This window comes from Dipodomys merriami, unplaced genomic scaffold (assembly GCF_024711535.1).
Source record: "Dipodomys merriami isolate MVZ:Mamm:240054 unplaced genomic scaffold, mDipMer1.0.p SCAF_5, whole genome shotgun sequence".
Classification (NCBI taxonomy): Eukaryota; Metazoa; Chordata; class Mammalia; order Rodentia; family Heteromyidae; genus Dipodomys; species Dipodomys merriami.
The window spans coordinates 73,876,999-73,891,465 of NW_027206068.1; the positions used below are offsets into that span (position 1 = coordinate 73,876,999).

Here is a 14,467-nt window from a genome sequence, read left to right on the forward strand (position 1 = left end):
CCCTTTTCCTAGAATATCAGGTCACATCCTGCTCCCCACAGACTGCACACCCGGCCCCCTGGCCGGCTCCTCGCCGCACAGCGGGATCAGAACTCAGGGGGTTCACCCACCTGTGCCGGTTGGGAGGCTCTGCGTGGAGATGCCGGGGACAGCTGGCCGTCACTCCTCCTCCACGCCTCCCTGCACACTCTGCCCAGAGAGGCCCTGGGCGCCTCGGCTGTCTTGCAGAAACTGATGTGTTTGTCAGTGCCAGGCAGAAGTCACTTCCTTGGGGAAACAAGCATGCACCGCCACTGGTGACACTGCGGAAGCCACGCCTCCCCCACCATTTATTCCCACTGCTCTGCGGGTGCCCTGCTCTGTGGGTGTCATGATCTGTGGGTGTCATGATCCACGGGTGTCATGATCTGTGGGCATCATGATCCATGGATGTCATGATCTGTGGGTGTTGTGAGATGCCCTTGCTCCTCTCCGACACCTTGAGCCCCTTTAGAAAAGGTTCCGCCATGTCTGCTTTGGTTACTAGCATGGGCCTCATATATACTAGATTCCAAGAAATGTTTACTAATTAAACACAAACCAAGCCCTGCCTGCTGGGGCGGGGTTCTAATGCAGTGCTCTGGAGTGGCTGGAGGGGTGCCTTTCACTGCACTTAGGGAGGAAGATGAGTCTGGCACAAAATCAAGGCGTGGATAAGGAGCCGAGAGGAGAGCAATGGAGGAAGGGGTGGTGATGGAAAGCAGCTACCATGTGGCTGCGGTGGGAGCCCAGGCAGGGAGAGTTGGAGCTCAGACAAGGAGGGCCTCAGGCATTCTGGAAGCCGCTTCAGCACCTTGTCCAGTACCAGCACACCGAAGCTTCTCAGTGAATCATTTTGAAAACAAAAAGAAACTAATTCATTTTTTGCTTTTTTTTAACCTTTCCCACATCCAGTGACGTCCACCTACCATTAATAAGCAAAATTCCAAGAGGGAACGTATTTTCAGTTTGGTAGTGACATGACAAGGCTATTACACAAGGAGCATTGCTGAGAGACTGAAGGGTGGGTGTTAGAAGGGACAGCCCTCTGAGGACACCCGTTGGAAAGTCACCACCGCCATTGTCATGGTGACACTAAGCGTCCAAACAGGCCACACAGAAAGGTACCATGGGGGGCTGGGAAGGTGGCTCAGTGGTAGAGCGCTTGCCTTGCATGCATGAGGCCCTGGGTTGGATTCCTCAGCACCATAAGCAAAAAGAAAAAAGCCGGAAGTGGCGCTGTGGCTCAAGTGGTAGAGCACTAGCCTTGAGCTGAAGAACTGAGGGACAGTGCCCGGGCCCAGAGTTCAGGCCCCACGACCAGACCCAAAAAAAGAAAGAAAGAAAGAAAGAAAGAAAGAAAGAAAGAAAGAAAGAAAGAAAGAAAGAAAGAAAGAAAGAAAGAAAGAAAGAAAGAAAGAAAGAAAGAAAGAAAGAAAGAAAGAAAGAAAGAAAGAAAGAAAGAGAAAGAAAGAAAGAAAGAAAGAAAGAAACAAAGAAAGAAAGAAAGAAAGAAAGAAAGAAAGAAAGAAAGGAAGAAAGGAAGAAAGGAAGGAAGGAAGGAAGGAAGGAAGGAAGGAAGGAAGGAAGGAAGGAAGGAAGGAAGGAAGGAACCATGGACAGAGCAGCCTCAAGCACTGCAGAGCTCAAGGTGATCTGGGATTCTGCCTTTGACCTCCCATCAGGCCATGGCATGTGTCTCTATACTCTGAAATGTGAGGAGAATTAGCAGAAGGGGCGAACCCCACTGTGGTTGTGTTTCCTGAGGAAGTGGGAGGTAAAGTTTCCCTGTAGGAGGTCTTGGGTTGGAGGCTAGGGAGCAGTGGACTTGGGGCTCAGGGATAGGTGTAGGGTGAGACCAACCATGCTGGCGGGAAGCCCTCCCCACGAGCCAGCGTGTCTGGACACACTGAGCAGGGGCCGACAAGGACGAGTCTGAAGAGGAAAAAGGACAATCAAAGAGCGTGTCGGAGGGTGGCGGTGGACCTCATCCTTCAGTGACGAGAGGCCCACTGGATGGAACCAAATTAGAGCTATTCAATGCAGAGGGAAAGTGTAGAGACAATAGGGCTTCTAGAATATTCCCTTGGATGAAAGACATGACTGGAGCTCCACAAAGTGTTCTAGTGTGTGGACAGCTCCTCCTTCTGTGCCCTACCCTGAGTCCTTCCTCTCCTTCCCTCCTCTGAACACCCACCCAGCCATTCCCTGACCCCACCCCCAACCACCACCACCAGTGACTTACTTCTAAGACAAGCCTTTGTTGTTCTTTTTTTTTTTTTCTTGTCAGTAGTGGGGCTTGAACTCGGCTTGGGCGCTGTCCCTGTGCTCTACCACTTGAGCCATAGCACCACTTCCGGTTTTCTAGTGGTTTATTGGAGATAAGAGTCTCAGGGAGTTTCCCGCCTGGGCTGGCTTTGAACCGTGTTCCTCAGATCTCAGCCTCCTGAGTAGCTAGGATGGCAGGTGTGAGCTACCAGCACCCGGCTTCTTTGATCTTCTTCTAGACACTTTCCCCAGGGAGATCCCGTCTGTGCTTAGGGGTTAAAATAAATCCATAACTATCATTCTAAAATACACATTTCCAGCCCAGGTCTCTGTGACATCTTCCCTAACTCAAAGGCACCTCAAATTGTGCCTGTTCTTAGCTGAACTCCTGATACTGGCCACATCCCAACCCTGCAGGCTCCCTCTGTCCTCAGGATGGAGGGCGGTCATAATCACCCACCCGGAAACCCAGGAGTCTCCTGAACACTCTATTGATCACTACTCTGCTTCACCATCAAGCTCGGTTCCCTTTGTTCTAACTGGTCCAATCTGCCCCCAAATCTACTGCTCCCCACTGCCGTGGGCTCTTCCGTGGTCTACTGTGTCCCCTGTCCTCTCTTCCCAATCCATCTGGTAAACAGCAACTAAAAGAATTTTCTTGAGACAGCCAGGCTGACCTCAAACTCTCCACCCTCCTTCCTCAGTCTCTCCAATGTGAGATGATCGGCATATCCCACCATGCCTGGCCCAAAACGATCTTTGAAAAGGAAACAAAAATCAGATTTTTTTTCACCCTTGCTTAACTTCTGGAATGCTTTCTGTGTAAAGACAAAACATATCCTCAAGATGTCTCCCTCTCAGTCCCCACTTCCGGCCACCTTCTCCCGAACGTTGGCCCTCTTTGGCCTTCCCTGCACCGGTTCTCAGCACCCCTCATTCCTCCGGCCTTTGCACGTGCCCTCTGCCCTTCCTGGTAGGGTTTTCCACCCCACCCCACCCCCACCTCAGTTCAATCTCACTCACTCACCTGAGGTTATTAATTTAAATGTAACATACTCCATTTTTTTTCCTGTGAGCTCATGGCTTACAGGAGGCACTTACTAAATATTTGCAAGGATAAATGAAAAAGACTGAGTGCTAACCAGGAGCTGGCTGGGGTTCAAGGGACAGGGATGAGAATGATTTACAGCACACAGTAATTAAATGATCGCCTGGGTGAGGTCACACACCCATGGGTTGCAAGGCCGAGTCTAAAACCCACATCTTTGATTCCCGCCTGCGCGCATACCACATGAATGTCTGATCAGATGTCTTCTTCGTCTCCCTTGCTCTCCTCAAGTCATTGCAACTTGATTTCCTCCTGATTTGCTGGTAACACAGCACCAACTCCTGGAGCATGACCCCGGAAATTCTAGGTGCAAACTGTCTGGTGTCAACTGTTGGGTGCTTCTGGTCTTCAGTTCCAGTCAAGGCAGGCTCTTGATCCTACACAGAAAAGTGACAGCTCATTCTTGTGTTTAAAGCTGCGTCTCACCCATAGTCCAAGCCATTCATTCAGGCTCAACTTGAGAGATTTTTCTGTCACGTTTTCCCTCCATTGTACAGATTCAGTCCCTTAAAACCTATTATACAGAAATAGACCTGGACGTGGCCAGGCCTTTAGAGAGAAAAGTAGGGAATGGGTTATAATAGATACATGCTCACCTGGGAACGCAGCACGAGGAGAGGTGAGCATTCACCCATCCCACATCCAATGGTGTTAGTCCAAGAGGATTACAGGAAGTTGAAGAAAACATCAAACAAATCGAATTTTTAAAAATTCAGGAGAGAAATTGAGTGGTACACTTGGGGAGAAAAGCAGATTTGACCAATGTAAAGCTAACAGGAAAACCGGTTGTGCTGGGGGGCTGGGGGAATCATGTGGAAGCAAGCGGTGTTGTGCTGTGCAGAATCCTGATGCGTGCACAGGGCAGCGGCCAAGGCCCGAGGAGCAGAACTCCAGAAAATTCACTGAAGTCTTTTACTAGATGACTAATTAAAAAGCAGTTCCTCAGAGCAATCGTTCTGAGCGATGGAGTTCAGCCATGAAAGCATCTACAGACCCTCACAGTTGAGGCCTGGACTTCCTAGCATAGCCCTACCTCCCAGAAACTCTCCTATTAGAATTGAGCAATGCTACAGAGGGCTTTTCAGATCTGAAGAAGCTGGGGAAAGAATGGAGCGTGGCTTTCAGAAGCAGAAAGGAAGATGCAACTGTTTATATTTTGTTTATAGAAAAGAAGAAAGAAGGGAAGGAAAGAAGGAAGGAAGGAAGGAAGGAAGGAAGGAAGGAAGGAAGGAAGGAAGGAAGGAAGGAAGGAAGGAAGGAAAGAAGGAAGGAAGGAAGGAAGGAAGGAAGGAAAGAAAAGGCAACAATCCCACCACAGTTAGGGGCTTCATAAGTGTGATTCAGTTGAATAGCTGGTCAGTGGTTGTGCCTAAATAGATGTTCCTGTGCTGAAATCTGCTAGAAACTTCTTTGCTCCCCTCTTTGTTTAGTGATGTCATACTGGCAGATTAAAAATCAAACAAGGAGTCAGGTGCTAGTGGTTCACACCTGTAATCCTCTCTACTCAGGAGACTGAGATCTGAGGATCATGGTTCAAAGCCACCCTGGGCAGGAAAGTCCATGAGACTCTTATCTCAAATTAACCACTAGAAAACTCCAAGTTGAGCTGTGGTTTAAAGTAGTAGAGTGCTAACCTTGAATCCAAAAGCTCAGGAACAGGGCCCTAGGCCTGAGTTCAAGCCCCATAGCCCCAAAAAAAATCAAACAAGGTAGCAGTATTTACAAAACTAAACATCTGACTCACAGAGCCAGTCGCTTAAAATTTACCAACACACCCTGAAACCTGTAGGATGAATGCCTTGTAGGAACAGTTCCCTAGAGTTCTTATATGAAAAGAAAAAGAAAAAGAAAGCTTAGCATCTTCTGTGGTTGCTTTTCTGTTTTAATTACTAATACACAGTGGCTCTGTGCAATTATCTTTTATTATACATCCAGAGCAGTTCTGCATTGTGGACTCTCCTGGCAAGCCCACCGTCTTTCACACGTCATTTCTACAGGGGAATATTTCCAAGTTGCAAGTTATCGGCTTTCAAATAAACTTTTGGAAAAGGGCCCATTTGTAAGTTGGGAATTTTCAACTCTGGGTCCTTGGGGAAATTAGGGAATAAAATAATCATGTCAGCTTTAGAAATGTGACTTGTAAAATAGATCCAAGGTAAAAAGGCAGAAGGAACAGAATTGCTTAACTTTGAGATGCCGAAGATGAGGAGTAATTTAATTATGGTGAATTCCAGCTGTTTGAAGGCTGTCTACGATAAGCCTCAGGGATCTGATTTAGACAAGGGGATAAATCCCTTTATAGTATTTTTCTGGAAGAAATGATTGAAGAATTTTATTTCAAACATTCACCAACTTCTTTTCCTCCCCCATTCATAATTTACATATGACCTGTGTTGAGGACCAAGAACTAACCAAAACAAAGCCATGTGTCTCAATTAACATCATTGTCACCTTCCAGATCCTGTCTATAGAAATGTAATCTAGAAATGTAATCATGTATATATGACCGGATTCCATCAATATCTTTCATAAGACATCTTAGAACACTCAGATCTAAAATCTATCATCTTTTAAACAAAGTGAATATTATAAAACTTATTCACATGAAAAGATAAGTCATACATTCTAAAGCAATACTTGATCATTTCATGAAGACTAGGATGTCATGTGGGAGCTCATTAGGTTACTGTTGTTTTAGCTATGCATCCTCCAAAATGATGATACAGTACCTTGACTTGGTAGCCCCTTAAAGTGCTCTGAGACAATGAAATGACAGCTGTAAATCTGCCACTTGGAGCTTCAGATGGTTTACACCCCTCCCTGGCCCCAAAGTTTAACCGCTGGTTTATGTCATGGTTTCAGAAGGACACATTTATGTATGGTATATCCCTTCATCCACAACTGACTTCAGCTGACTTAAACCCCTAACACTTTTTAATAGCCAACAGGCACCAATAATATTCTCTGAGGTGAGTTTGGGGATTGTCTAAAATCATTCAATTTCTGAATATCCCTTTATGCTCCCCTTAGTCTAGCTGCTTCCAGGTAGGCTAATGATTGCTTGTTTCACCCTGGCAGGGACTCCTGGGCTCCCTGTTCTGTCAGGTGACCACCCTCTGTGTGTGTGTGTGTGTGTGTGTGTGTGTGTGTGTGTGTGTGTGTGTGTGTGTGTGTGTGTGTGTGTGTGTGTGTGTGTGTGTGTGTGTGTGTGTGTGTGTGTGTGTGGCCTGTGAGCCTGTGAGCCTGTGAGCCTGTGGTTCTGGTTATCAGAACCTCTGAGCTACCTCCTGGGACTGAGCCTACAGACCAGTCTTTATCAGACTTGCACAGATGGCCTGAGAAATGTCAGGGACTCTGTTCTGCTCATCATCTGAGTGCCACTCTGGCTCTGGCCCTGAGATGCCCGGGGAGGGCCTGGCCTGTGTAAGCACAGGTTCTCCAGGGTGGTGCACTGTGTCTGTCACGGAGGTGCCTGTGGGCTTTGGTGGCTTTCGCTGCTTAATCAACTTCTGTCACAGAGACCCTTCCCGCCACCCAGATCCAAGCCTTCACCCTTGCATTTCACGGGCCTGGTGTGTCTGTCATCACTGCCCGGCTCCTCCGTCTGCCCACCTCTGATTCACTCGCATCCTCTGGCTTTCCTTCCTTCCTGTTCCCAAGCCCCAGGCCCACCTCTTCTTGCCCACATGACTCAAGGATAACCTCCTTCTCCTTCACCATAACTAAGTGGATGCTTGAGTATGTTTGCTCCAAGAGGCCTGGCCTGTCTTTGCTGTTCTGTGAGACAGGATTCCTGAGGCCCGGACTAGGACTGTCTTGTCTGTCCCAGAGACGGATCTACCACTCATTGTACTCATGCCCCACTCATCGCACCCCAACTCCCCGCCTAAGAGGGGCTGGGAATCCCAGAAGTCTCAAGGGCGTGAGTAGAATGGTAGGTAGGTGCATAGGGATTCCTCACAAGCAAAGAAGTGCTCCTCACGCTGCTGCCCCACCTGGAAGGCTCACTTTTATACAGCTGCCACCTCCGGGTCTTTGCACACCAGACTCCATGTCTTTTCCTGCAGGGAGTCCTCCTTGACCTTACACATAGGGCTGGTGCCCTTCTGTTCCAGGGACCCTTTTGTATACTGATCCTGAGCCCAGAAATGCATGTCAATCACCAGTTTGTACTTATTAAGCCTTAAGATAAAAAAAAAATTGCTAGACCCTGGTAGCTCACGCCTGTCATCCTAGCTACTCAGGAAGCTGAGATCTGAGGATCACAGTTTAGAGCCAGGCCAGGCAGGAAAGTCTATGAGACTCTTATCTTTAGCAAACCACCACAAGGCCAGAAGTAGAGCTGTGGCCCAAGTAGTAGAGCATTATCATTGGGGGGGAAGGGGGCGGGGGAAGCCCAGGGACAGCATCTAGACCTTGAATTCTAAGTGCCAGGACCTTCACACAAAGAAAAAAAGGGGCAAGGCTTGCAACACACATTTGGTGCTCAATAGATGCTTGCTAGAAGAATGACAAAGTCCAGCAGTAGAATAGGCCGGGCGCCCTTCCCCATCCCTTTCCATGGTGTTCTCTGATGGCTGACATGTCTCTCCCCAGCTGCGCCCAGAAAGGCTCCTGTCAGGGACTGTATGTACTCATCTTCACATTCCAGTAAGCATGAGCAAACCCGTGGATAAAGTATTCATTCAAGCCTGTGTTTTCTTACAAAGATGCCTTTGGCAGGGTAGTCCTCAGCTGTGTAAGACAGACAGACAGACAGACACACACACACACACACACACACACACACACACTTTGCAGGACACTCTACACCTGCCCAGTAGATGCCATTAGTATCCCATCAATCAGTTCAATGATCACACCCACATACTTCCATCTGCAAGAGTCTTTGGGACAAGGGGACCTGGAAGAAAATTGCACTTCCCATGGCAACGAAAATACAGTCTGTCCCACGCGGGAAAGCCCATGTGACTCTTACCTCCCACAAACCACCAGAAACCAAAGTGGCGCTGTGGCTCAAGTGGTCGAGTGCTCACCTTGAGCTGAAGACCTGAGAGACAGCGCCTAGGCCCAGAGTTCAAGCCCCACGACCGACAAAAAAAAAAAAAAAAATACAGTCTGCCAAGTCTCTGCCATCACAGAGAGAAGTGCGCTGATGTGGCAGTCATGTCAGATCACTACTGGAACACCGAGTGTGCAAGTGACACTAGCAGCCACCTCACTCCTACAACACTCCAGGAGTAGATGGCTCAGGAGGTCTTCAGTCACCCTCGACAGATACTAGCATGCTGTTTTTGAAACACTTAGTTAATCATCATTGATCAAGCACTAATATATTCCAGACACAAGGCTCAGTGTCTCCTACGCTGTATTTAATCCTCACACCCACCCACGAAGCCCCAGTTTTCAGAGGGGGAAGAGGGTAGGAGAAGATCAAGATATTGACCCAAGTTGCCACAGCTGGCTTTTGGCCAGGCCACGAGCATCTCCATGTGTCTGACTCTTCTGCTCTGTGCTGATCTCTAAAGCGAGACAAAATGCCCAGAGGAAGGTTTCCCATTCCACACTGACTCCTCCCCTAGGGGTTAAGATGTAGAGCCGGGCTTTGCAAACCGTATTCTACATGGTGCTGGGGGTGTGAGGAGAACAGGTTCGCTGGGTGAGGAAGATTGAGAAATGCTTTCCGGAAGGGTTGTGTAGACAGCAATGGAAGAGGGGCTGTGGAGACCGGACGCATCACCGCACAATGGACCAGCGAGTTTGAGGTGTTCTCAGGATATTGGTGAGGAGACAACACAGAGCCTATGGCAACAGCTTATCTGCCAGGAAATTATGAAGAACTCATTAGCACTGATCAGGCTATAGGAAGTGGCTGATGGGGGAAGGGTCTTCCCTTTGCATGTCTCTAGCATAGTGATAACAATAAGTGCTGTTGATTGGATTCTAATTACTCTCCACTGCCAAGATGAAGTATAGAGAGCTAGAGAAGTCAATCAAGGAGGTCCCTGAAAGGCCTGCAGTTCATCTGAACCCACTTCTCTCTTATTTGTCATCTTGAGATTTGAAAACTTTCCACTCAGCCCCCAAGGTCTCCGGGTTGACCCAGGCCCTTCCTGGGTAAAGATGTGCCTCAAATCCAGTCTCAGGCTGGCCCTCTGAGCTCTTCAAATCAGAGACCTCTGTGACCATTCTGTCCTTGTTCTCGGTATATCTCTTCAACACAAAATTGGTTATGTGATCTGATTACTGTAGAAATTTTTTGGTATGATTTCTGTACATGAATTTTGTTTCTAGTATGATTCAAATTTCTTAATTTGGGCTTGTGGGTTTTCTTAATTTTATACATTCCACACTCTGTTGCTTGCCAATTTTTTTTGGAGGGGGCAGTACTGGGGTTCAAACTCAAGGTTTTTACACGTTAGGCAGACAGGCACAGTCAACCACTCCTTTCTGCTCCAGTAAATTTTGAGCTAGGGTCTTGCTTTTATTTTAATTTTTTTTTGTTCTAGTCAACTTGGACTTTGATCCCCTATTCATGTTTCCCATAGTAGCTAGCATGAAAGCGCAGGACATTGTACCCAACTGTTGACTGAAATGGGGCCTTGCAAACGTTGTACCCTGAGGAGCCTCAAGCCTCCATCCTCCTGACAAGTGGCCTCTGTGAGTCACCAGCAACCGGCCGATTCTTCTTTTTGATTGAGCATGTGTGCTGATAACATAACGCTTACTGGCAGAGAGGTCCACGCGGCCCGATGGACGTTTTTCCTGGATGCAGGTTCTGCCCTCGGTGCACACTGCAGGGCTGTGGTGGGCTACACAGTCCACCTCAGTTCGGAAGGGCGCTGCGATCGGATCTCGCCCCCCATTTTCAGTTTTATCTTTCCTTTTCAACAGATGTCGGCGCGTTTTTTGAAGAGGGGATGTGGCTGAGGTACAACTTCCAGCCCCCCACCATCAGTGCCAGAGATGCAGGCAGCAGAGCAGAGCAGGCCGGGGATCCGCAGCCCCCGGCCCCTGACCTGGCCGGGGAGCACATCCTCTTCAGCTTCAGCACCACCAAGGCGCCCTGCATCCTCCTCTACGTCAGCTCCCTCAGCACCGACTTCCTGGCCGTGCTGGTCAAGCCCACAGGTAAGCCCAGGGGAGCCTTGGCCTCTCCCATCCGTGCTAGGTAGACACAGCCAGCTAGGAAGTCTGGAGTGTGCGTGGCTTGCTCTTTTTTTCCCATTAGACAGGAGTCTTCCTTCTTTAAACCTCATTTCTCTGTGTCAAAGCGAGTGAGACCACTTGTCAGGTGAGAGTGCTCATGGTAATGGGTTCCAGTAATCATGATACATTTTATTCCTCCTGAGGCATGTCAAGTTCTTTCCAAAAACCATATTACATGAATAGGAAATGGTATCTCGTGTATGTGCGTGTACTATATAGAGATGTGTATATGTAATAGCTTCTCATCTATATATATATAAATTATAAAGATATAAGTATATATACATATATATAAACTATATATATAATTGTTGTTATCAGATAAATACCTTCACTACCATATTAAATGAGGATGAGCTTTGAAGTAGTTAGACCCATTTTTATATTAATCAATGAATTATCCTGATATATGATAGCATATCCATAGATTCCTATGGAATATATAAACTTGGAATAGAAATTGAAGATCAAGATCTTTTCGTTCCTAAACGCTATCAGAATTTTACATTTGCCGTATACATATACACACACAAACATACAACATACACACACACACGCACACACACGCACACACACACACACACACACACACACACACACACATATTTACATATATCCCTGGAATAGAGTTGCTAAAAGCAGGGATATGTGTTCACTATAATACCCAGGCCACCAACTTGATCTGTCAGCTGGGCAGTAAGTCACAGAGGATCCCTGGTAGAATATGCAAAGGACCTTGACCTTCATCAGTGAGGTCTGAGGGGAGTTGAGCCAGTCTTGAAGTATCCAAACATGTGGAAATCCATCTCCTCTCTGAAAACTTGGGTTCACAAATGACTCAAGTATTAGTCTTTGTTTCTTATAAACAAATGTATTTTAAGTGTACAAAGGAAGAAATGTCTCTGATCCACCTCCAGAGATTGTGTGAGCTCGAACCCTGGAGGCTTTCTTCCAACTGTCTAGTTCTCCTCACTCTTCCATTAGTTTTCCCGAGTTGTGGCATCCTAAAGATCATAGGAGCAAAAACTGGTTAACCCAAGTCAGGCCCTGGTGGGTCAGTCATACATAGCAGCTCTAGAGGCTGAGACATGAGAATTGCAGTTCAAAGCCAGCCTGGCAGAAAAGTCTATGCATCTTCAATTAATCCCAAAAAAGCCAGAAGTTGAAGTGTGACTCAGAAAGCAGGATACCAGCCCGGAGTAGAAAAAGAGCACTCTGGGACAACACCTAGATCCTGAGTTTAATCCCCTGTATTAGTACACACACACACACACACACACACACACACACACACACACACACACACACACACACACACACACACACACACACACACACCATCTCTCACCCAATTCATCTAGTGGGTTTTTTAATAGTAAAATTTTAAACTCCCTCTCTAGACAATGAAATAATAGTTAAAATGATGAAAGAGAAAAGCCAAAACTCTGACATGATCAGCAAGAAGTGTTTACCATACCGTCATTTTTTAAAAGAAGAATTTGAGGGAAATTTAGTTCCACTTTAATAAAATAGTAAAAAAATAATTAAAAGTTCTAAAAATGACAAGATCTTTTATGACTGACAAGATCTTTATGGCTAAACAAAGAACTCCATTGTGTTAATTTGTTAAGCCACCATTTGATGGAATATATCCATTAAAATATAAATTTTAAATTTATGAGCCAAGCACTGATGGTTGACACCTATCATCCTATCAGGAGGCTGAGATCTGAGGGTTACAAGTCATAGCCAATTAACCAGCAAAACACTGGACATGGAGGTATGGCTTAAATGGTAGAGTACCAGCCTTGAGTAAAAAAAGCTAGAGCATTAGACTTTGCCCTAAGTTAAAGCCCCCATACTGGCACACAAAAAAATAAAATAAAAAGTAGTACTTCTGAAGAATTATGGTATAGGACAATTTTATGTAAAATAATGTTAAACCAAGGCAAAGAGAGGAAAAATAATATACAACCTTCAGCCAGGTGCCAGTGGTTCATGCCTGTAACCCTATCAACTCAGGAGGCTGAGATCTGAGGATCTCAGTTTGAAGCCAGCCCGAACATGAAGTCCATGAGACTCTTAACTCCAATTAACCACCAAAAAGTAAGAAGTGGGCCTGCAGCTCAAGTGATAGAGCACTAGCTTTGAGCAAAATAGTTTATGGATGGTGCCCAGCTCCTAGGAACAAACCCAGGACCAGTGTGCACGCACACGCACACACACACACACACACACAGATATAAACTGAATCTATAACATGAGGTTGACTCTACAAATCAAATATAAATTGAAATTGCAAGCATTAATTTGAGCAGAAAGTGTTTGGTTGGATTGTGGACATTTATTTCTCCTGAGTAAATACTTTTCTGGGCATGGGAGATGCTAAACATGCTGTATGTGTCACTGTTCTTATCAAAAAATACAAAGTAAATTTAGAAAGTACGAATGGATGAGTGAACAGGCCCTTGCCCTTCAGGAGTTCATTAGTTTCCTTCTCCAAGATTAGGTATGATGAATTTTTTTTTTTTGTCAGTCATGGAGTTTGAACTCTGGGCCCGAGCACTCTCCCTCAGTTCTTCAGCTCAAGGCTAACACTCTACTATTTGAGCCACAGCACCACTTCTGGTTTTCTGGTGGTTTATTGGAGATAAGAGTCTCACGGACTTTCCTACTAGGGCTGGCTTCAAACAGATCCTCAGATCTTAGCCTCCCATGGACAGATAGACCCATGGCTTCTCCTCACAGCTCTTCCTGGGAGAAAGTTACCACCTTGTGAGGGCTGAGAACTATTTGAGCATGCACTCACAGACGCTATGTTGTCTGGTCCTCAGTCGCCACCATGCTGAGATTTGGTCCCCACACTGAATAGTTCACATTCTCAATGCCTCCACCCACCCCTGTGTGCACGTGGGCCCGTATGGGACAGTCTCTGTGGGCAGAGGCTCTGATTAATCAAGGCTATGATAAGGGCTGCAGACAATGATGCTCACTTTGTGTCTGGCACTCTCCTAAGAGTTTCATTGATTTCTGTGAGCCACAGAACACCACGGGGCAGCTGAAATGCTTCTCCGTTTCCTCAGATGGAAGCACTGGGTACAGAGAAGAGAGGCTGAGCGATGCTCATTCACTCACGCTGGTGAAGGACAAAGCTAGGTTTCTGGCTGCCAGGGGTCTGGGTCCAGGCCTGGAATTCTCCACCAGCGGCCATCTTTGGAAGACACTTAGCTCATTTGGAAAATAAAACTGTTTCTTTCGACTTGTCATAAAGCCATCCTCAGACCGCTGACAGAAATTTTTGCTTTTGCAGACTCTAATCCCAGCATGTGCTTTTCTGATGTGGGATTTAAAGTTAGGGGTGAATATCAGGAAAACAGTCCCTAAGTCCTATTTATACAATGAATAAAAGGAAGAAACTAATCTTTGAAAGAAAAAAAAAAAAAAAAACCTACAAAGTCTTAACTAACTGTCCTGGGCAATCCTTCAGCATTTCGAGGATTGACACCTCTTGGCACAGGCTCCATGGTTCAGACAGACACCCCCTCCAGACCCTTACGTCCCCTTTCTACCTTGTCCCCCCTCCTGGGCCCTCAAGGCAAGCAAGTCTCCTGGATTCTGTTCTCATCCGACCTTTTGCACTGCTCCACCACCATCGAAGGCGGTCATCCTCTAATGCGGTGCCTCCCACTACCATCTGTGCTGTGGCAGCACAGAGACCTCTGTGCACAAAAGCCCCAACTGCCCTGCCTCCCAGAGAGCTGCTGAGATGGGAATCGGGGGCCATGGCCCCCAGCTCCCGGCACCCACTCAGAGACCACATGCCCACTGGGAATTCTACCCCAGTCCACCTGGCTGCATCCCATC

At 46.8% G+C, this 14,467-nt stretch overlaps 1 protein-coding gene across 1 annotated transcript in view; it reads left to right on the top strand.

The window, feature by feature from the left end:
- Positions 1-14,467, top strand: part of Cntnap2 (contactin associated protein 2) — a 1,671,549-nt gene that overhangs the window by 1,532,846 nt on the left and 124,236 nt on the right. The window contains exon 19 of the mRNA XM_069996967.1: positions 10,289-10,525. Coding sequence (XP_069853068.1) covers positions 10,289-10,525 — 237 coding nt within the window. The remainder of the gene's footprint in view (positions 1-10,288; positions 10,526-14,467) is intronic.